The 24,874-nt window shown below is 33.0% G+C and overlaps 1 protein-coding gene across 3 annotated transcripts in view; it reads right to left on the bottom strand.

The window, feature by feature from the left end:
• The window catches only part of LOC123536550 (neuropeptide S receptor-like), a 77,288-nt gene that overhangs the window by 20,087 nt on the left and 32,327 nt on the right, over nucleotides 1-24,874 (bottom strand). Inside the window, exon 1 of one of the 3 annotated variants that reach the window (XM_045319826.2) lies at nucleotides 8,045-8,345. The exons of the other annotated variants lie outside the window; for them this stretch is intronic. Within the exon in view, the coding sequence (XP_045175761.2) occupies nucleotides 8,045-8,149 (105 nt within the window). The 5' untranslated portion in view covers nucleotides 8,150-8,345. Of the gene's footprint in view, nucleotides 1-8,044; nucleotides 8,346-24,874 lie in introns of those variants that run through there. 3 annotated transcript variants of the gene reach the window in all.

Consider the following 24,874-nt stretch of genomic DNA (forward strand, 5'->3'; position numbering starts at 1 on the left):
TTACTGTCAGTAAATAAAGTCCATCTGATTTTGTTCGATAGCATTTACGAAGATAAACAGATTAAATTTACTTAATAGAATTTGAAAAACATAAACTGTGTCCCACTCTCTCATATTCGTGAGTTAAGCAATGCAAAATGTTTGTCTGTTTAAAAGCATTTGGATTAGGATTACATACATATGTGCTATATTCTGTTACATGATCTTTCTTTTATTTACAAATTTTCCACCTTGTACCTTTTTGAACGAACTATGTTTACCTGGTAAAATAAAGTGATTTATATAACATTAATATTAAGCAATTATCGAAACCTGTATTAATAATTTAATTACGACCAATTTTTCGGCACAGTATTTCATTATTGAAAGTTAAGGTCGTTTAAAATGTCTCCAATCTGAATATTTATTCTTCTGTGCATTTAATATAGACGACATTGTGTCAAGTAAATACATGTCAGCAAATTTTTCACTTTATTCTTTTTCTTTCTACTTAGCGCCTTTATTAATAAACTTAGTTTACCTAGATTGATGAAGAGACTGGCATTACAATAATATTGTACAAATATCAAAATGCTTCCCAGATCAATTCTATCTGCGCAATATTTCATCGCTGAAAGTAGACTGTATTGATTGCAATTGCATTAAAAGTCTAAATCAAGTTTGCCATCAATATATAATACAATGCAATCATATAAAATGGCATGTGGTTGTCTGATATGGTAATTCTGCATGTTATTTGGTATTTGTTAGATTTGTGTGTAAATGAGTTATTGTTTTGCTTAAGCGACATCGCGAAAACATATTACTTTTGTATACAAAATATCATCTCAACCATCTCGCAGGAAGAGTTCTGTAAGATTTGGAATGAGAAGAATACTATATTAGCCTTCATTTATCGTCCTTACTCTTTGTTACTATAACTTTATATTTTGGATGATTTCAGTAGTGTAATAAAGACAACACTGACTGCAAACAATTGGCACAAACGGATGAAAGCATCACTGCATTATTAAGACCTCCTTTAGTAAGTTAATTATTTCGCGTAGCATTGTTAGCAAAAAAAGGCCTAGGAAAATACTGTTACATATTGAAATAAACGCTTATATATACAATTAGATGAAAAAGGAAAATATTTTCCTTTTCAGATTGAGAGTTAACATAGATAATGACTTAGATAAGCTCCTTTAAGCCACTTTGTTTATTCGTGCATTAGTCCGAACCGTCAAACCTTTATCAAAGACTTCACACATTAAATGTAATAGGTTTTAAGTATTAAATTAAGAACACATGAAACAGATGCTTCAAACATGCTTAAAGCATTTCTATTCAAATGGTTCCCATCATTTAGATCTTCAATTTGCTATCTAATTAATCACTTTCCCGCTATTTGATTATTTTTAGCTTCGTATTAATCAGGTGTCGAGCAAATCCATATTAGCAAGGGAAGCATAATGCACGCGTTATTATTATGAAAATCCCGACAGAACCTATAACTTTGATTAATTATAAGGTTCGATCAAAATGTGAGTGTAACACTGTTATTCTTTTGAAAATGAGGTTATAGTGCAGGTATGGTGAAAAAATTGTGCTATTTGTGGGGAAAGCATGAAACTTGGTAGAAAGTGAGAATAAGATGTCTAAAACTGAAAAGGTGTTAAAAAAGTCAAAATGGTCTGACTATTCAAAATGGCCGCCATTGATAGAAAATGTGAGAAAAACAAGGATCTAAGACAATCAGCAGTTATTTTTGTAACTAAATCTATGTCATTTTATCATCTTTATACATATATTGTTAAATTATACTTATTTTATAGATATAAGTATTATTTACTAAATTATTACATAACTGAGTTGCTCCCCTTTGTTGCAGTTACGCCGACATTATGATCTGATCATTTTCATTAAAGTAGGCTAAACATTTCTTACAGAATGTTTAACAAGAGGGCCATGATGGCCCTATATCGCTCACCAGAATACCACTGCTCTTAATGATTAGATCAAGTTTTGACATAGATCACATAGGCATACACATTAAATATCATCAGGATAAACATTTTCTTGTAACAGTCCCTTTTGACCTATGGGTCACATACTAGTCAGGGCCAATCTCTTTACCAAGTTTGAGGGTCCTAGGCTCAAATGCTGCATTTTTGTACAAGCATGACTATTCCATACTCTGGAAGACTTAAATAACATTCAAAACCAATCTCATTAGATGCTGCTGGAGTATATTCATTTACATACAATAAAGGGAGGTAATTTGTCATAAATTTAGTCAAAAGTTATCTACCCTGATTGTCGAGTCCATCTGATGGCATAAATGACATTTCAAATCAGTATCTTCATTGGTTACTGAAATACACCCATTTTAATTTGAAACAAAGGGAGGTAATTTGACATAAAATCAGTCCATAGTTATCTACCCTGATTGTCTACGTCCAACTTATGACAATAATGAAATTTAAAATGAGTCCTATAAATTACTTACTGAGATAAATCCATTTTCTTAAAATCAGGGGAGGTAATCATGCATTGGTATATGCATGTAGAAGATACATAATACAAGCCTTTACAACAATATATTAGAAAAGTAAGTAAAAGTAGAAATTTCTTACCATGGAAGACATAAATAACGTTTAAAACCAATCTCATTAGAAGCTGCTAGATATATTTATTTACATAAAAAATGAAGGGAGGTAATTTGTCATAAATTCAGTCAATATGTTTCTTCACTGATTGTCCAAGTCCATCTGATGGAAATTTCAGATCAGTATCTTCATTAGTTACGGAGATATACCCATTTTAATTTGAAATAAAGGGAAGTAATTTGACATAAAATCAGTCCATAGTTATCTAATGAAATTTCAAATGAGTCTTATAAGTACTTACTGATATATATCCATTTTGATTAAAATCAAGGGAGAAAATCAGATATAAAGTAACTCCAGAACCTATGATTGGATCTGACAGACTCATCATGGAATCCAAGATTTATTGTTGTTGAAAATATTTTGCAAATTTGTTTCAAATCAACCCATAAATGAAGTCTCTATAGGGCTACAAAAGCCAAAATAGCAAATTTTGGCCCTTTAAGGGGCCATAACTCTGAAAACCATGATGGGATCTGGCCAGTTTTTAATGGAACCGAGATATTATGCCAATACAAGTTGTGTGCAATTTTTGGTTAAAGTTGATTGCACAATGTGGTCTCTATCGTGTTCACAAGCAATAAATAGAAAATTTTGGCCCTTTAAGGGGCCATAACTCTGAAACTCATGATGGGATCTGGCCAGTTTCGAAAAGGACCGAGATATTATGCCAATACAAGCTGTGTGCAAGTTTGATTACAGTTGATTGCAAAATGTGGTATCTATCGTGTTCACAAGCCAAAATTAGCAAATTTTTGGCCCTTTAAGGGGTCTTAACTCTTGATCCCATGATGGGATCTGGCCAGTTTTCGAAGGGAACCAAGATATTATGCCAATACAAGTTGTGTGCAGATTTGTTTAAAGTTGATTGCAAAATGTGGTATCTATTATGTTCACAAGCCAAAAATGGTAAATTTGGGCCCTTTAAGGGGCCATAACTCTGGAACCCATGATGGGATTTGGCTAGTTTCCGAAAGATCTGAGATATTATGCCAATACAAGTTGTGTGCAAGTTTGACTGAAGTTGATTGCAAAATGTGGTCTCTATCGAGTTCACAAACCAAAAATAGCAAATTTTGGCCCTTTAAGGGACCATGACTCTGGAACTCATGATGGGATCTGGCCAGTTTTCGAAAGGATCCGAGATATTACGCCCATACAAGTTGAGTGCAAGTTTGATTAAAATCAAATACAAAATGTGCTCTCTTTCGTGTTCACAAGGAAATTGTGGACGGACGGACGACTGACGAAGGGGCGATCACAAAAGCCCACCCTGTCACTACGTGACAGGTGAGCTAAAAATATAATCAATGAAGAAAGGTAAGTCTACTTATCATGTTTTCATATTCTTATGTTTCTTATAAAAAATACGCTGATTGAATAAAAATTTTAATATTTTAAAGTTTGTTGCTCTGATACATTACAAAGATAAAGACATAGTAGTACTATAACACAGTAAAATTTCTATAGAACAAGTCATGTTTGTGTTATAGTTTGATATGCAATGTATTTACTGTATTATTTTGAAGCTGCAAGAAATTAGTGTTTGATGAATTTGATACATTATCAACCCATGTAATTCACCTTTTTGGAAACGGCCTAGCAAAATCATATTTTATATATATATATATATTTCTATATTCAGTGTTTATCCTAGTATACTACAAACCTAGACTAACACAATGCCAAAACCTGTTAAAATCATTAACATTGAACATAACAAGGGCAAAGAAGGTTCTCCAACACGTTCTAGATCACCTATTGATTGGGGAAAATGTATAAAATGTCAGCAATCAAAGGATGAACCATTACAATGTCCTACAACGCCAAGAAAAAACAAAATACATACCAGCAAAACTACAAATGTGCAGATCATTCATTAGAAGATGAAATAAAAAACTTTTAAATCAAACGATATTTCATTACCAGGTAGTTTGGTTCAGTTACTTCGAGATGGTCCTGCTGACAGAAGCATTTTGTGTTAACAATGCAAGATGGCATAAACTTTGTAGGCAGAAAATTGGGAGCTTAAACTGCAAAAGACTGAATAGCGTACAAATGGTATGGATGCATCATTGAACGTAACACCAGCAAAATTGACCTTTAAAGTACTAGAGCCGCTGCCAGACGTGAAATATAGATCTGAAATGTTTCTTCTGTTGAGATAACAATGGAAATCTTCACGAAGTACATGTATCAACATTTGAAATGGACCGAAATGTTAGGAAATACGCTCTTAAATTACAAAATACTGTTCTTTTGCAAAACTGAGTTCTGGGGACATGATATCCCAAGAAGCAGTATATCATTTAAAATGTTATAGAGACCTATTCCATTGAGCTAGAAGAGAAAATGATTTTACAACTAAAGATACTATTGACGAAAAACAAATAAATGGACGTATCGCACTGGCTGAATTAGTTAATTACAGTGAAGATGTACATTCAGATTCAGATGTTGTACCTGTTTGCAAACTCTCAGGTCTTTTGAAGCTTTATAAAGCTAGAGTTAAGCAGTTAGGGAAAACTAGCAACATAAATTCATGCCACAAAACTGAAAAAAAGAATATTGGCAAACATTTCAGAGTTACAGGCTCATAAGCAAGGTCGTGAAACATTATTAGTATACAATGAAGATATGGGTGATGCTCTTCAGCAAGCTTCTGAACATGATTTTGATAATGAAGCTATCATCCTTGCTGAAGCAGCAAATATTATACGTAAAGATATGCTGGAGCACAAGAGATATGTTTTCTATGGTTTTCTTAACCAAGGATGTCAAGAAGAGTCTATTCCTCGCTCATTACAAGCAGTAATTGCAATGATGCTGGGAGGTACAAACAATAATAGTCAGTCTGCAAATTTTGTTGAAGCACAAGCACAATTAACAATTGCACAAGTAAATTTAACTCAACAATTCGTCGTAGGAAAGGCTCCACTGGAATATACGATGCAAGGGATCGCGAATGTCCCCTGCCAATGTATGTTGGCATGCTTGTTCATGCAGAAACACGCAAACATGGTTTAGTTGATAAACTTTATAATATTGGATTATCAGTGCTGTACAGTAGAGTTCTAGAAATTTCCGGTGAACTTGGAAACAGTGTTTGTAAGATGTATGAAAGACAGAATATTGTATGTCCGTCCAATTCCATAGAATAAGAATGCACTTCAATACAGAGCCTATAGCACATGTTAATGAATAAGAATATGTTTCAGTACAGAGCTAGAACCAAATGTAAATGAATAAGTATGTACTTCAATACAGAGCTTAGAACAAACTAAATGAATAAGAATGAGCTTCAATGCAGCGTCTGTGGCCTGTAACAAACTAAAATGAACATGAAAGTGCTTAAATACAAAGCCTAGCACAAATTTAGGTGAATAAGAATGTGAAAAATATGATTTCTGTATTAATGTAGATTTTTAGTTTCCTCAAATTATACAGCACATAGATCATCTTAATTTATTTAGGAATTTCAAGTTGTAATTTAATTTGTAATTTAAAAATATAGTCAAATATGATTAGTTTGATTTGTCTCAATCGTCTATATAGTTTGATGCCAGATGTGGCCCATGCGTTTATTCAACATCACTCGTGTTTGGAAAAATGTTTTAGTGTAAAAGCTTCAACATTATTTATTATTTTGACGAAATTATTTCGTAATTTTCATTACTTTATTCACCTGACCTATGAATGCCAGGTTAATAAAACACACGCCTTAAAACTGTTATAAAATGTCATTTTCAACTTTTATTTCTTACTGTAACTCATTTCTACTACGAACATTGTCAACTTATTTTGAATTGCATGGTCGAAATATTGATGAAACAGTTTTACATACGTTTTCGCGATTTTGCATATTGTCATATACTGACTCTATCGTAGCAACAACACTTATCTTGGATCGGGGACCAGGATAGATAAATAAAATTTAAAAAAAGATACCTTTAACATCTTTCACACAAATCAATGTAAATGCTCCGTCGTTAAAGCTTTGAACAGATCCATTACTTGACCAAGTTCAAAATTCAGAATAATCACCTTAACTTTTACCCTGCTATATTACTAAAATGGACAGTTTCATCATTCAATTTGGACAGTACCACTTATTATTTGAAGGGGTGTTCACTGAAAATGTACTGGCTGAATAGCGAACAGTGCAGACCATGATCAGACTGCACGGATGTGCAGACTGATCTTGCTCTGCACTGGTCGCAAAGGCAGAATCGCTTGCCGCCAGCAGGCTAAGGTTTAAAGGGTTCATTCACACGCCGTGTCGAAGACAGATGTGTTCCACTACATCGGAATATGCATGTTAACACTTTCGTGATAGTAATTATTAAAAGTCAACAGTAAACTAAGTATTACAGGTTCAGTCTCATGTAAGAAAATATATTGTGTTGCGAGAATATTTTACTCCACACAATAACAAGCATTTAAACAGATTAAAATACAGTACTGTAAAATCATTTAATTTCGTGGGCATGAAATTCCGTGGTTTTGGTCCAAACAGCAATTTCGTGGGGATATGAATTCGCGGGTTTCAACTTTTGAACATGAAATGAATGGGACTTTTGCTTGTTCGTTGGGATTAAATTTCGAGGATTGACTCATCCATGAAATCCACAAAAATTAATCCCCCACGAATATTAATGATTTCACAGTATTTCAGTAATGCTGCACAATTCAGCGGCCAACATGTACATCACGCATACAGGCATGCATATCATATTTAGAATATTACTACGCCAAAGGCAATACTTAATAGAGGTAGAAACAACCATTTTACAAGAACACTAATTGATATTAAATGCAGAATATGTCTATAGAGATAACCTTCCATAAAATTACAGAGAAAATGTATACATACGAAAACGTTGCAAATATACAGACGTGTTACATATGGTTGAATTATTATATTCAGAAACTTATCTTTTGAAAACATTTTCTTCAATTTCTATCAATTTTGTTTAACTCCCACCAACCTTTTGAAACCAACTAGAATTAATTAAAACTAATCGGATTTACTTAAATAATTTTAAAAGGGCATTCGGTTGAAACTGCAACTGTTATATATAACTGGGATAAAGTACTGAGAAATAGAAAATAGTTTCATCATTTTAATTGCTATTTCTTGCAGAACAGTTTTCTTAACATATTATTTCACCTTAACTTTTAGCCTACTGTTGGCAAATGATTCTGCCTTTGCGATCAGTGCAGACCAAGATCAGTCACAAATCCGTTATTCAGTCAATAAATTCTCAGTGAACACCCCTTCGAACAATAAATAGTATTGCCAAAATTGAATGATAGACCAGTCCATTATAGAAATTAAGCAGGGTTATGGTTAAGCTACAGTAAAGAAACTTGTAATTCTAAAAGAAAAATCTTACCGCAAAGTCAATATATTCATACATTTCTGTTGGATACATGTATGTTACATTTTGATAAATGTCTAATGTACAATTTTCTCCATCTATATATTCCATAAAGTTCATTGTCGCTAAGGAATATAATTTAGGTGAAAGAAAATATCGAAAACTCTAAACTTTGATTTGTTTTTAGATTCTAACACGGATGTTAGCTACGCCGCTTGAATTTCTCTTTATTTTTAAAAGAAAGGATTTCAGTAAACTAACGATTAAATCCGAGTATAATCCAGCATTATAACACAAGTCTATTTCATTTTAATACTCGAACCACTAGTCAGTTGAATGACATAAACCTAGCAAGTAGAAGTTGTAAGCTAGCAGTCCGCTGGGAGTCCATCGGGTGTCGAGTTGCATGGTTACTTCCAATACTCGTCATTATGACGGTGCTGCCCACACTGGCTGTATTAAACAGTTTTATTTTTCATTTTGTCTGATGCATAGCAAAAAGTACGTTTTAAGCAACGAAATATAAGGTGGGAGGTCATTTTTTTCGTTTGTGCAAACAACTTATCCAGTTTAAGGTAGTTCTGCACGTTTGAAAAACCGGAAGTGATGGCGTAACGTTATTTATCCGGAAAAAGTAGAATAAAGCCTGGATTCGGCGTACGGAAATGAAAATCAATTTATGAATTAATTGAAACCTGTGAGTAAATTTATTACAATGGCACCGTTGCTATATTTCTAAAGTCAAAATATGATATTAAAACATACGGCACGTTAAAAAAATCAAAGTAATGTGTTAAAATTAGCGTGAGATGTCCGGTTCACTTTAATCATGGTCAAATATCTTAAAAATAAACACACGGACCTATACATTTTATTTCACCAATTTATAGCCCATATGTTTATTAACAAATGTGGGAATCTTCATCAAAATCTACATTGTAGAAAAAATTTTATTCGAGAAAATGTTATGAAAGTTATGATTTCCCAATATTGCATGGGGTCCAAATTTTTCAAATCAGTCTAGAAAAAATTCAAGCACACGACCCTATCTTTTTTTTTGCTGAATTTTCTAGGTATATTCTGAAGTTTTGAAAAATCAGAGTTTAATCAAATTCTACATTGTAGAAAAAAATTCAATCCAAACGTGCAGAACTACATTAATATAATGAAATTTAAGGTATTTATCTCCACGACTTTCATATTAAATCAAATGGCAAACACAGAAATCGTGAAAAGTGTTTGTTTTTTTCAAAACCAATACTGATTCAGACAAAAGTTAGCATTAATTTTATTTTCCTATCCTAAAATAGGTGCCTGTTGTTTTTTTTCCGAGTGTTTTAAAAAATTTATTCTGACACTGATTTGCATTTAACTAATGTTATTTTATTTTCACAATACAGTTTAACCTTTAACCCGCAGGTGGCAAGTGATTCTGCCTTTGCGACCAGGGCAGTCAAAGATCAGTCTGAAGTCTGTACATTTTCATTGAACACCCTTTCACTTAATAAATGGTATTGCCCAAATTGAATGACGAACCAGTCTATTTTAGAAATTTAGCAGGCTAAACGTTAAGACCTGATATTTGAGTTGGGTTTAGAGTCACACCTACACAAAATGATTACCTTAGGTAACATTTAGCGTTTAAATTGTTCGTAGTTTTAAGAATTGTAACAAGTGCTTTGAAGTCAACGGCCTTAACTGGTTAGCCACAGAGGCCCTCTGCTGTGTATGTTAAGCTGCCGTGTATAAACTATGCTACGAGCATTTCCTTTCTCGGCGTAGCTGAATAACATGGATTTTGACCTATATACTATAGTAAGCGGGGCACGGAACAGGTGCGCGCTGAAAAGATAAACCATTTATTCCTAAGTCTTAAATAACATTGAATATTAGAAGGCACATATTAAATAGAGGATATTTAGTCATTTTAACCCAAAACTAAAATGATTTATTCTAAACTTAAAGCCTTTAGTAATTTATCATCTCAAGAGAACTCGAAAGTACACTTCTTTCCCCGTTGCTGCCTCGCTTTCAATCTCAAATAAAGATTTTTTTCCTTTCGATTTGCAAAATTTTAAATTTTTATTGTAAATGTCTGCTCTGACCAATAAAATGGCAACAGATTAAACAACACAAACGAGAAAAATAAGGTTCACTAGAATAAAGAAGCAGGAAAAAAAAATTAAAGTGCAGATAAGAAAGCAATTTGTGTCGGACATCACTCTGAACATTCCTTTCGTTTTCAGTTTGATGAATGCGTCAGAAAGAAGGTTTCTCTTTTCGTCGGTTATCATTTTATTTTCTATTTTATTTTAAATATTGATTTATTACATTGTTGGCATTGTTTTTTTTTTGCCACATTTATTATCCATGATAGGGGGTATAGATCTTTTATTCAAACGAAATTCCGGATACTGCTTTTTAAAGTTAATTTATGCTAATTTTTAAACCTTTTTATTGTGTTACTTTTATTGGTACTGTATATAAGTAAGTGATGTACGAGTTATACTGTATATATTAATAAATATCCGTAGAGATTGTTTATCTTTTTATTATTATTATTATTATATACCACATTTATATAGCACTCTTTTCATATAAAAATACGTTCAAAAGTGCTTTACATAAAAAACATTTATATAATGTTCAATAAAAAAATGGGAATTGAACTATTATAGAAGAAATTAAAATTACATTACGGTAATAAGATACCAAGCATTTTAAATTGGAAGGTAGGCAGATCAAAACATGAAACAAAAATACAATATCATAAAACATTAACTGACCTATCAAAGACACAGGTCAGAGCAGAATAGAACAGAAGATATCTTACATTTTGAACAGACGGAATTAAACGGTATGATGTCTGCGAAATGCATCACAGCATGCAAACCGTCCCGGATGATTGGGTCAATCCCCACCCAAACGGTCCGGAGAACATCCATGATACATCCCACAGAAAAAAAAAAAAAAAAAAAAACACCGCCAACATTATTCTGTCACACTGGAGTTCTTAATTAAAGTAATTAATTGGCCGGCAAAGTACCTACATTATAAATCAGGTAATCAGTGAGATGTTAGTTGCCAAAGAATTGTATGAAATAATGCGTCTTTAGCGCTTTTTTGAAACTTTGCACGGTCTTGCACTTTCTTATGCCAGATGGGAGGGCATTCCATAACCTCGCAGCAGCTGTCTGAAAGCTCCTGTCACCAAATCGTATTGTTCGACATTTGGGCACCACTAGTTTTAATGCATTATTCTGCGATCTCAGATTTCTGGATGGTGTATATATTTCTAGCATGTTCGCTACATAAGCTGGTGATTGATCTTTGAGTGCCTTATATGTATGTGTTATAATTTTGTATTCTACCCTACATTGCACAGGAAGCCAATGGAGTTCACGCAGAACCGGCGTTATATGGTCGTATCTGGATGTTCTGGTTACGATTCTAGCTGCCGTGTTTTGGACATATTGCAGTTTGTTCATTGACCGTTTTGGAATTCCATATAGAATACATCTTTTAGTTTTATTATCACTAATTGCGACACCGTACAATTCTTAGATTACATACTTTGCAATTATTCTGACTAGCAAATACATAAGATGAGTAACGTTATATGGATTCACGGAAGTGACGTTTACGAAAAGAATACAATTGACGTACACCCGCCAAAATTGGGGTACATTCTTTCGGCTGTGACTAAATACAGAGTTGGTGCGCCCGTGATATATTACAGACTCCGGTATATACCGGATTAACTAAATTTGAACAAAAATACCTTAAATGTATATATTTTGTAACCATGGTGATTCTAACCCTAACCTTTAGTCAGTATATTATGCATATTATACACTAAATGCGTGCGGACATGCAAAAGAATGAGTATTTTTGCCATGCGTTCCATTTGATAATAATTCCGCGCAAGCGCAGAACGGCTGCACCAGCTGTGCAATGAGAAACATTCCATTCTTTCTACTTCAACCTGCGCCACATATAGAAAGTTATAGGTTTCCACAAGAAAACTCTTATTTAGAAATTGAAAAATAATAATAAAGGGAGGTAATTATTTAATGACGTATCTGAAATATTTATTTGAAAAACTTTATCTATTTAATATGTAAGTCTTAGATAATCGTTAATTTATAATCATTATAATAAGAAAATGAAAATTAACAGGAAAGAAAGATAGACAAAGGAGACTTGTGTTTTTGTATTGATAAACCGATAAACCGATATAAAACCTACTACAAGGTTTTCACTATACATAAAAGAGTTGAAATTGCGTAACATTAAAATGCATTACCTCTACGCCGTTTGTCTTTGTTAAAGACATTTCTTGTTTTGGATGTGCTTATTATGAAAAATTGCTTTAAAGTCATTTAAATTTTGTCCAACAGGTTCATTTACGTCATATCCTTGCAAAGTACGAAGTTTCAACGTAACGAATCATTCTGAAAAATCTCTGTGCTAGCATCAAATGATATTTCAATATTTAAATGTTAAAAGATTTAAACAAATTTTCATACTAAGTCCATCTCACAGGAAAGAAATCATTAAATGCGAATAAATGTGTAAAACTCGGGTTCTGATAATTTCACTTATGTTCTCATTTTATTGGAAATGTCTAATTTCTCTGATGGATTTTCACCATCGTTTCTGAATGAAATCGCTTCCGCACAATGTAAATGTACCTAGGGGTTACTAAGTGACGATGTTTCAGCAATCTCAGTTTTTTTTTTGTTAACAGCTTTTTGAAATAAACAACGTCATTAAGACTGTTTCCAAACCATTTGGGAATTAGTAGAAAAAAAAAAGTCCGAACATATATTCTTCTCTACGTTTAAACTTGTCGGAGAATAATGATATATCCTCTTACTAGACATATCAATGTATTTTGCAAAGGTAGCCAAGTTGCATAATAGAAAAACTCTATCACTCTCCCTCTCGTCAAAGTTGCAAACTATTAAACTACAACAAATTGATTTTGAGTACAAGATATATGAGCAGTAAGGGTGAAATTTCCGAACATGAACAGAGGAAATAAAAAGATAAACATTATGGTCAACTTGAATTTCAATTGTGCTATAGTATCTGTATTCGTGCCCAGAAATATGTAAATGTATGACAATGAAGAGGCAGTCATTTATTTAACAGACAAACCTTTTCCGTTGGTTTAAGTCTTGCTCTACCGTTATATGAGTATTGAAGTAACATATATGAACACTATGTCTACCACAACTTGAAGCAAACACAATTATAAATTAAAAAGCCATTTGGGCTCATTACCCTATTACCACAGAAGACTCTGCTACGTTCCATAAATATGAGCTTTGTACATAATATAATAGTTACAAGGAAGTGTGTACAAGTCGTTTACTGTTATATCATACAGTGTTCATGTCTTGAAGTAATTCAAATCTTGAAGGCGCTAAAGTATGTGTATTGCTTGACAAATACAAGCAATATACCACGTAAGATCTTTCAAAATGTAAGCACATTTTGAATTTAGTACCTTTATTAACTAACTGACTTTCCAGTAAGTACCTGAATATCCAAATTAAGTTCACATAGTACAGTCAAGTTTTTTTGGTTTGGTTAAACGTCGCCCCGACACAAGTTAGGTCATATGGCGACTTTCAAGCTTTTATGGTGAATGAAGAACTTAGGTGCCTCTCCGTGCATTATTACATCACATGCGGGCACCTGGGTATAACCACCGATTTTCACTAAACCAGCTGTATGGCTTCCTCACATGAATAATTTAACGCCCCGAGTGAGGCTCGAACCGGAACAAGTGATTCAAAATCACTCGGTTACAGAGGCCACCAGCACAGTCAAGTGAAGGATCAAGTGAACGTATTATATTAACATTATGCAAATATTGAATCGTATGCAAAACATTGCTATCTAGATCAATGATATCGGCACTGGAAGTAAATTATGTTAAATATTATGCGAATATTAAATCTTGTGCAAAACATTTTTGTATATTTGTCACACAGCAGTAAATAGTATTCCCTATATATTCTATATGAAACTAACATATTTTAAAGAGCTACCAAACATAGCTAGACCAATTTCAGAGGACAAATCCAAACCTCATTTTAAAGAGTTATGATAAAACTGATATAAAATGAAGAGAAAAGTAGGAGTCATGTGTCTTTTAAGAGAGATTTCTCTTGTCACATTTGCTTACTGTAAAATCAGATCAAAATTACACTGCTGTGACCTAGAAGTACTACTCATATTAAAATTGCGTTTCACTTCACCAAATACAACCTCCTCTCCACTTTTTTCGAACCAAAATGTCAAAATATACATCCTCAATGATATTTAAACAGAAACCAGCTTGAATTTAGACCTCTATGGCCATGCCAAGTGAAACACTAGTGTTCAAAAGCCTGTCCGCCATTACCCGACTAGACCCGGCTCCCACGCTGGTTCCTTTACTATAGTTAGGCCTATTTCATCACTGGAAGTAGACAGTACTGATTGCAATAACATGTAATCACCTTTAATCATAATTATATAATATTATTGAAGCAGGTAAATTCTAAATAGTCGCTTAGTAATAAATCTTTAAATATGGCTGCCATACTTCTTTCTTTTTGGCTGCTTTGTTCTGTTGAATGAGGATTGTCTTGCATACGTCGAACATTACTTTTGCATACGTCGGATATTACACTTGCATACGTCGGATATCACTTGCATACGTCGTATCATCCGTACAACCTTGCAACGTTTGTGGAGTTTTATAAACGTGTAAAAGGATTTAGCAGAACGGTTTGCATTTCAACATTTTTACTTTAATGTTATGTAAGAGTTTGAAGGTACTGGGCTTATTTTACTTGCTTTTAAACAAGTGACAGAAAGCATAACGTTGTTATAACGACAAAAACATCGGTTTCAAATTCATTAGGAACTATGCCTATTAATAGGTTTTTCATGAGAAAATAATGAAGCATGAAATAAATGCCTCAAATAAAAGCTTGAAACATATTAGATTTCTTTAATTGTTCACCCTGTGTACCTTCAGTTGTTTTTCAGCTTTCGATTAATCAAGAATTTCGTACTATCAAGGGAAGGATAATATCACCTGTATTTACTGTAAAACTCCCGTCAGAACCAACAACTTTGACAAAGTAATTAATTAAAATGTTCAATCAAACTGTATACATAACGCTCTTCGTAATTCTTTAAACATGTTAAAACACATCGTTTTGCTAGTAATATTGATCAGTTTGTATAATTGAAATGCTATTATAAACGTCATTCAGTAACATTGACGGTGAAACTGCAAATTAATAATATCATATAATGGTAGATTTCTTTTCAACTCTTATAAGTTCCACATGAAAGATTTAGTCTTTGCTCTGGACGGAATTATTGAACATTCAGGATTCCGCTTTTCATTGGGTGTGAACACATGTGCAAAAATCTAATACGAACGGCGGTGTTTCAAGAACGCGGCTTCACTTTAACAAAAATGGTTCATCGGTGTACGTACAAATGTATTGACGATAAACATTAAGAAAAGAATAAAACATGGAATAGTAAACAAATGCAAAACATAGATATAAACATATATATATTTCTGAAAAATCCAAGAACACCATTTCTGGATGATTTTCAAGAAGCCAAAATGCGGTTTGTACTCGTCTTAACGCACATAAAATCCAGTTGAAAAACAATGTTTTAAGGTATGCAATCTCCTAAAACAGCAATCAGTTAGCAATTTATGTGTGAATGAGTACATTATCAACAAATTCAAAATATACATAGACAATGTAAAGCGTGAGGAGCTTCCGTGACAGAGTTGTTGAATTTTATGGAGTTGCCATATTTAGTTTACTAAGACACTGCATATTTAATTTCAGATTTCGTCACAAGTTTTCAGAGAGGTACTGGGTACAAATGAAGTCATTTCGAAATTTGAGGAGGTATTGATTTGCCGATAAGGCAAATAAGACAATGTTTGTTAAGTCAGAATTTTGACTTCAGAATTCATGACCTCTTTTATGCTGATACTTCCAGCTTTATGCGTACATGTACATCATACCATATTTTTTCTCCTGTGTGACATTGTACTGTAGAAAATGTATATTGATGCCAAATGTCATAGCTTATTATACAGAGTTTCAGAGTTTTACAACACAAGATAATCATTTAAATAGCCAGTAATTGCACTGACGTCTATATAACACAAAGAGGATATACATTTTAACTGCAACCTGACAGTTATTCACAATTTATGACTGACTGTATAGACACTTATATGTGTTTTACCGTAATATATTGAATAATATTTGTTAAAACCTTGCGTTTATCCTATTGCAATCAATGTTCCGGCTTGAAAATATATTTCAGACAATAAAAGCAATGCCCTTCCAATTTGCATTGATGAATAAATCTTCAACTTTTACTCCTTGTTAAGTAGATAAGACATTTTAGTTTAGGTACAAATTGCCGAATATTATCTTTATGTAAACTTTAAACATAATAAGTATTACAACAATATTTAACTGTCGTGCTGTGGCCGTAAAAAGTCAATGATCTCATATTTTTATGGTCCTTTGGAATCATGGAGTCCATTCAATATCTATGTAACAAAATTCCTCTTAAGCCGGTGCTAGGAAGCGGGAGGCGGGGGTGGGGGCATGAAAGGTGTGGTGTTGCACTGTCTATTACCTCTCATAAATAGACTCAATTAAACTGACCCTGTTATTATTTTGCTTGGCTCCATTCTATGCTCCAAAGGATCTTATTGTAGATTTTATTTTCCTTCAAATATGATTACTTTTTTCGTCAGTCGATGGTATGAAAGTCACAGGTATATATGCCTGGCAATCTGTTCATGCAACGGCTATGCAAACAACAATTGTATAGGTCTAGGAATGCGTGCAAACACAGAAAATGAACTATTGCAGTGCAATAATGTTACGTATGGTACCATGTAACACAGGCTGAAAAATATGTGTTCACGAAGTACATTTATCACACTTGACAAATCTGAATTAGCAGAAACGTTATCTGAACGTTCATTATTCTTATCAATTGTCGGTATATGTGATTGATTTGATAATGTCTTATACCATTTATCAGCTGCGTTGGCTTTATCGTTACTCAAAAATCAAACTGCTCTGGTGGCACATGTATTTTGACAAATCCATATAAGCCAAACCATCAAGTTGCTTGTAAATGATTGACTATATAATGTCTGCCACTATTTATCAGCGCTGGCTTTACCATTACTCAACTTTTACGTTGTGGTGCAGATGTATTAGTTTTATTCGCCATCAGCATTTCAGCGTATTCCTTTGGTTAAAATTTATAGTATTTTAACAACAAAATAAAATGCAGAGACGAAGATTTTTTTTGTCTGATCGCTGAAAATCTATTTTTTTTTTAGTGACTCTCGTGTTCAATGAACCAGATCCATTTGAACTACTTTGTGTAAAGTTTATTCAAAATCCATTCAGTCGTTTTGGAAGAAAAGTCGTTTAAAGAAATCGTTGACGACGGATAAACGGACGCACGCTCGCAAGCACGCACGACAGACGACTGACAAAACGTTATGAGGCGAGTTAAAATTGTTTCATACTGCTCATTGAATCTATTTACTAAAACGAAAAAGTAAACCTTTTTATACTAATGGAAATATCTGACAAAACGTAGCTACCGAAGTTTTACTAATACGTAAAATATTGCTTTGCCTACACCGCAACCCTAAACCTTTGTACATGTAAAAGTTCTTGGCAAAATTCAGGTGTTATTGAGTGCAATAAAACTCAAACGTTCTTTTGAATAAACATCAAAATTATACACATTATGGCGTGCCTTTTAATACAACCAATGCCAACGATACACAGGTGGTATCAAGTCGTTCTAGTTTTAGATATTCACTATAAATTATTTATTAAGTTTTTGGAAATAAATTTTGTTTCATCAAGCTTTAGAGGAGTTCAGAATATTTCAAAATATCCAGTATTCTGTAAATTTGAGATAGTATTATTTTTTCGGAAAACACATTTGTTCTGGTGTCCTAAACCGATTCAAAACACTATTGTCCCACGTGTTCGTCTAAGTGCTCTCTCTCTCTCTCTCTCTCTCTCGCTGATTAATTTGCGTAATTACTTGCTATAGCTTTCATTAAACAAGACAAAATGAAATAAATAGACAAATGATAAGACGTACACTGTCATTATAATGGTACTGGTCCGGTGCTCTTCTAATACATGTTCTCCTCTTAATGTTTAGAAGCATAAATATGGAAAAAATATTTACTCAGTGTTAGCTTTCTGACTAACCTTTCAGCAGCGCTTTAAACTTTACATGGCTTGAGAAATTTTTGACTCCGGATATTACAGAAATGTTCTATTGCATCCGTCAAACTGACTTGTCATGGATAAGGTGTATGTTTGTCAAAATCCAGCACACAAAGTACTGTAACTAGTTCACTGTAACTGTGACAATTCACTGTTACCGTGTTATAGGTTTCTTTAACAATTCGCATATCTTAAAAAAAGACAAAGCATGCAAAATTTTCACGACCATCCATTTTGAAACAAGTGTATGTGACAGCTTCAATATTGTCATATCATACCCTGTTGCCATAACGTGCAATAGTGGGTAACCTTGCGAGACAACTTTCTTTCCCTGGAAGATGATTGCCGTGTGAGAATAGTGTTTTGATGCACATTTAGTCGGTTAATTTTCCAAATAAAATATATTCTGTTTCAAGAAATTTTACACAGATTACTATGCAGAAGACAAGAAAAACTTTGCATCTAATAATGCAAAGGATCAAACCCTAGGCAACTAAATTGATTTTCTTTGATGTCACGTTTTTGAATATACAGATATAATCGTTGAATTAATCTCGAAAGCGGGCTTAATTAATTCCGTTACTCCTCATTCATTTCGAACTTAATGGGCTAAAACAGTACAGTGGTACTTTACATAAACTGGGATTTGCTTAACAATTCTATTACATTTTAAAGAAATGTAAAAGATATTACTGTTTACATTTAAATCGCAAGTGTAAATTTGTAATGCACATTCCTTTTTCCTATAACTTTCAGAATGTAAGTCATGTTAACAACGTCATTGCGTGATAACTTGAACTCTTCACATAAATTTGTTAAGAAACAAATCAAGACTAAGTTATGAATGATTTTAATTAAATAACTTAATGACAATGCCTTGTAGAATTGTAATTCTTTTAAATTAATTCTAGCAACACAATTTTATGTGTGGCGTCACTGTAATTCATTAAACTGATGCCAGATAGCACCTGATGTTTGTTATGATATGACAGTTTAATCAAAACATGTCAACATACAAATTGTTTGCTACAACATCGTATTGTGGGGCACCTAACTAAGTGATACAGTGAGGATTATCTGTTAACAATCACCGATGTTTTGACGCAATGTTTAAACTTCGTTTTAGTGTTTAAGATAATGTCTTGATAGGTTCTGTATATATTTAAGGTATGTACCAAATCCTTGGTAATACAAACGATACATACTAAAGCTTTACGGAATATTGCAAAAAACAACTGTTTGAATGTTTTGCCTTATACAATGATGAAATATCGTCAAAATATTTTTCCTCTCATGAGTGTTTCAATTGTTTTTAATTTTGAACTACAGATTTTGATTTAAACCTTACTTGATAGTATGTAACATTACATTTATCGCGGTTTTAATAGGTGAACTATGAACATGTTTGAACGTTCAACTTAAATATATTTAAATTATTAGTTGTATTGAAAGGAAGGATCTTTTGAAACAAGATTTCTGGATTGTATCAGAAAGTTACCATGATCAGGGTTTGTACATAAATAATTGATATCATTTCAAAGCGTTATCTCTACACTGTCAGGTAATTGGGTTGTTCCAATGTAGAACTTTACTTTACAATAACATTTCCTAGAAATAATCGTGTGGTATATACTTTTATTAAAAGAATAATTAAAACAAATCCAAGATTTGTTAAATATAGTCACAGGACTTGGTTTAAGTCAATTAAATTTTGTCAAGCATTACAACTTTGTAAAATATAGTCACAGATTTAGTTAATTAAATTATGTTAAGCGTTATAGATTTGTTAAATATAGTCAAAGTTTAAGTCAATGAAATTCTGTCAAGCATTACACATGTATCAGTTATAGTCACAGTTTAAGTCAATTGACTTCTGTCAAGCGTTAAAGACTTAAATGTAGTCATAGTTTAAGTCAATTAAATTCTGTCAAGCGTTACAGATTTGTTAAATACAGTCACAGTTTAAGTCAATTAAATTCTGTTAAGCGTTACAGCTTTGTTAAATATAGTCACAGTTTAAGTCAATTAAATTCTGTCAAGCGTTACAGCTTTGTTAAATATAGTCACAGTTTAAGTTAATTAAATTCTGCCAAGCGTTACAGTTTGTTAAATACGGTCACAGTTTAAGTCAATTAAATTCTGTCAATCGTTACACATTTATCAATTATAGTCATAGTTTATTTCAAATGACTTCTTTCAAGCGTTAAAGACTTAAACCGTACGAAATGTAACCACTCTGTCTGAAGATATTTGCGTTAGTATCAGCTCTTTTGTAAATTCACAGAAATTTGCTAATATCTCTAAGTTACATCAAAAGGTTATCTTAAATTTAGTCAGTATACTGATAATGGAACTAAACATATACACAATCTTTCAACGTGTAAGCAAGTTTTTCTGTTATCAACTATATTTACAAATCAAATTTACCTAATATCATTAAGTGCATGACAAAGAACAATATTATGCAAATATGAAATACATTTCTATGCAGATCAATTCTACCGGCGAAATATTTGAGCCGCGCCATGAGAAAAACAACATAGTGGCTTTGCGACCAGCATGGATCCAGACCAGCCTGCGCACCCGCGCAGTCTGCTCAGGATCCATGCTGTTCGCCTTAAAACCCTATTGCAATTACAGAAACCGTTAGCGAACAGCATGGATCCTGACCAGACTCCGCGGATGCGCAGGCTGGTCTGGATCCATGCTGGTCGCAAAGGCACTATGTTGGTTTTCTCATGGCGCGGCTCATTTCATCATTTAAAGTGAATGCTATTGATTGTAATTACGACTAAGAGAGTGATGAACTGTATATCATTCAATTCTCACCACAGTATGTAATGTAATGCAAGCAGTTCAAATAGTAAACGGTTGTCTAGTTTAGCAAATTTGCGAGTCGTTTTGTACTTAATTTCATATTCATATCAAATTGAAGTATTTTAGCGGTGTTGCAATAACATAAAACAAAAAAAATATTTGATACATCGTATCTTGTAATATAAGCGAACAATATTGAAATGGGAGTAGCATAATAGATATTTATTAGAGTCATGCTTAACATGCATTGCATATTCATCAGTTATAATGACTAATCAATAAGTTGATTATTTCTCTTAAAAAGAAAAGCACAAAATGGTTGAAAAGTTTAAAAAGAAATTGTTGCTCATAAAAGAAGATACATTTTGTACTAATATTTAGATATATAATGAAAATAAAGCATTTTTTATGAAATACCGAGTTTACCTTAGCTAGATTAACTCCTTGGAACCATATAAAAAGTTATTTTTAAATACATTTGTCTATTTGAATTATTACACATTTTACTTGTTTCACCTCAGTGTTGTTATATTTTCTGGTCCTTCGGGATCATTGATTTCAACTCATTTAGATTTGAAGATTGAATACTGCTTAAGCCGGTGCTAGAGGGCGTGGGCAGTGTTGCATTTATCATTACTGCTCATGACAGACTCAATCAATCCGAGCCTGCAACTTTCACTGAAAAAGTCTGGCTTACTTTGCAGATTGTACGATATCTTTCCGGGTCATATTATTCTTCGTGATGTAATGCAGTAGATAAGACCTCTAAAAATATTGATAAAGTGCCAGATTTTCCGTTCTATTAAAAACTTTCATAATAATTTGCACATTTTGGGTAACGTAATAACGATGCACTTAATTAGATAATTGAAAACATATTGCTGATGCTTGCATATCTAAAGTGTAAGTGAATTTCCTTTCATACGTCGGGATTACTTCATGATTGCATTGCAAGCTGAATACAGACATTATGGAAAAGCTTTTTTCCATGGGTATCAAAGCACAGTACTGATATAAATCATATACTGTTATTTAAAACACAGAACACTTTGGTAACACATATTGCTTTTCTATTTCACAATGCTTATTATGCAATCATTTGAACACCATGAATGTACACGATAAAGCGTGTGTATATAAGGACGCTAGTTTAGAGGTTCTACTTAAAACTCTTTCTTCGTAAACGTCAATATGCTGTCAAAGTAGTACTTGATTGTATATCAGCGTATCGTTAACAAGAGGAAAGACAGAGTGTTTTTTATATTTATTTAGCTGACTTTCGGTAAACTATGATATTATGTGATTCAATTAATATGTTCTAATAAAATATTTTTAAAAGCACAACCGACAGGCTACATTGCTCATTTTTTCTGCACGTGTAGTCTTTCCTTTTTGTATTTTTAGTGGGTCATATTAAATCCACCGAATGCTTCTGTCTCAAAATGTTTGTTGCTGGCATATCAGACTTATATGTGGTTTTAGTTTCAATGAAAATATAAGAATATCTGCCTAATCTTCCAAATGTTACTTTAAGCAGACTAATTTATTTATTTCCCTATCTTACAAAAATATCCTTCAACCTCATTTTCATAGTTAACTAGTAAAACTGTTTCTTATAATTGCCTCGTTAAAATCTCGTTTATTTTTGTAATTACCAATTGATTTTCTGAAACGTTTTACAGATTCACTTCCACATGGTTCCAGTAAAAAAAAAAGAGCCGGAATTAGCATTCTTACTAATCTTGGTTGTTGAAATATGTTACAAAGATATTTGTTTTTCAAATGTCCCTAGCTTTCAAATGTAGTCGTTGTGTCTTAAAGAAATGGATCCGTAATAGCACTCGGCAATTACTGTGTGATTACGTTCTCTCGTAAGGCAATTTAGCATTCTTCTGATACAAATGTAGCTCCTCGCTAACATGACTTTTCACAAAGAAAACACGAAACAAACAAAAAACAGAGAATGCCGAAGTCGCACACGTGGAACACTGGAACATGTATCTTGACGACTGCATTAAGGCTTTTAAGATAGGACAAATATTATTTTTTAACTGGTTGGAACAAATTATTCATTATCACTCATGTTATTATACCGTTACTAAATACCGGAATGTAAAACCTTCAACCTATGAGAAGTACATTTCAACAGTATTTTCCACCTAATTAGACACTGACACGGAATTGAAAAGTGTGCAATTGCAATTTCCTGCGCACATGCTTTTTGGACGGATTGTCGAAGCCAGTGGAACCACAATACTACATTATACGAATTTCGGCTTAATCGATCTTTTGATAACCACCATATATTTCACACTCCGCCGAAAGAAAATAGTTCCCAAATGGCAACACATTGAACAACCGAAATTACCACGCTTCACTGCGTGCTTTAATTGAATGCAGACGATTAGTGTAGTATAAACGCAAGCAGACGATGTGCCCGCTGACCAATAAACTAAGAACGCTTTATATACGAGACAGTGTTCTTATCGTTGGATGACGGATTTTTCTTACAACTTACAAAACTTAACTAAAAATTGCTAAGTCGAAAAAGGGGCATACTTTTGTAAAAAGAAAGCTGAATAGAGTAATGAACCTGTGCAGTGTAAGTCACTTTATCACAGTGAATAAGTATGTGAAGTTTCAATCCAATCCCATGACTGGTTACTGAGATACCAGTTTACATACAATAGCTTAACCGCAGACATCGACGCACGATCGTGTCAAATAGTTGTACCTATTCTTCGAATAGACGAGCTAAAGAATCTGCAAATGAAAATATTAATAAATATCAATAACAGCACTGCAGACAATCTGACTTTTTTCTTGTTTACTCTGCCCGATTATATTACGATGAGGTAAATCTCAGAAATTAAACATATTTTCTCATATTATTCAATGCCACACGGCATCAAGAAGTTACGTCACGAAGTTAATTCAGTTATAAATGTTAGATTACGAACTTGATGAACTAACTGATACTCCACCTTGTTTACCCAGCCAAAACAAATTAGACGCGTATTTAATGAACTTCCACCCATAAAATCTGAAGTTCTTTTCCGCAGTGCGAAGAAGGCAGACGGGTTCCAATTATAATACAAGTTAGTTTACTCAGTTAACACAAAACTGTCAGTCATAATATTGTTCCAACATACGATTTGTTAAACAAAGTTGAAAGGATTCATCTGGTAAAAACTTTATGTTACTTCTGGCAATAATATTACATCAACACACATTCAAACGAAAGAAGTTCAGTAATGTACAGTGCACAAAAATACAAGACAAAATAGCACTGATATAAAAATAGTAAAATATGCCAAAATGTGTAAAACGTATTTAAGATATTTTAAATGGTAATGATGATTTTCGGTCTTTTTCAGAATAAAAGAATGAGAATACAGCGAAAGGTAAACGTGTGGTGTTGAACCGTTCAGTTTTCGAAATGTTCCTACCCCTTTCACTGAACAATATTAAAACAGATTCTGAAACTGAAGCATACGATATCGAACTAATCTGAGAATATTTCAAAACTCAATGAAACTTTTATATATATATTTGAAATTGTATTCATCGTGGGCAAAATATACACTTCTTCTTTAAAGAATTAAAATGGTTGTCCGCTTCGCTCACATTGGTGCAAATGTTTTCATAATTAACCAGTACACTGTTTCTTATAATAGCAACGTTGCAATTTCGTTTATTT

The sequence above is a fragment of the Mercenaria mercenaria genome, chromosome 17 (assembly GCF_021730395.1).
Source record: "Mercenaria mercenaria strain notata chromosome 17, MADL_Memer_1, whole genome shotgun sequence".
Classification (NCBI taxonomy): Eukaryota; Metazoa; Mollusca; class Bivalvia; order Venerida; family Veneridae; genus Mercenaria; species Mercenaria mercenaria.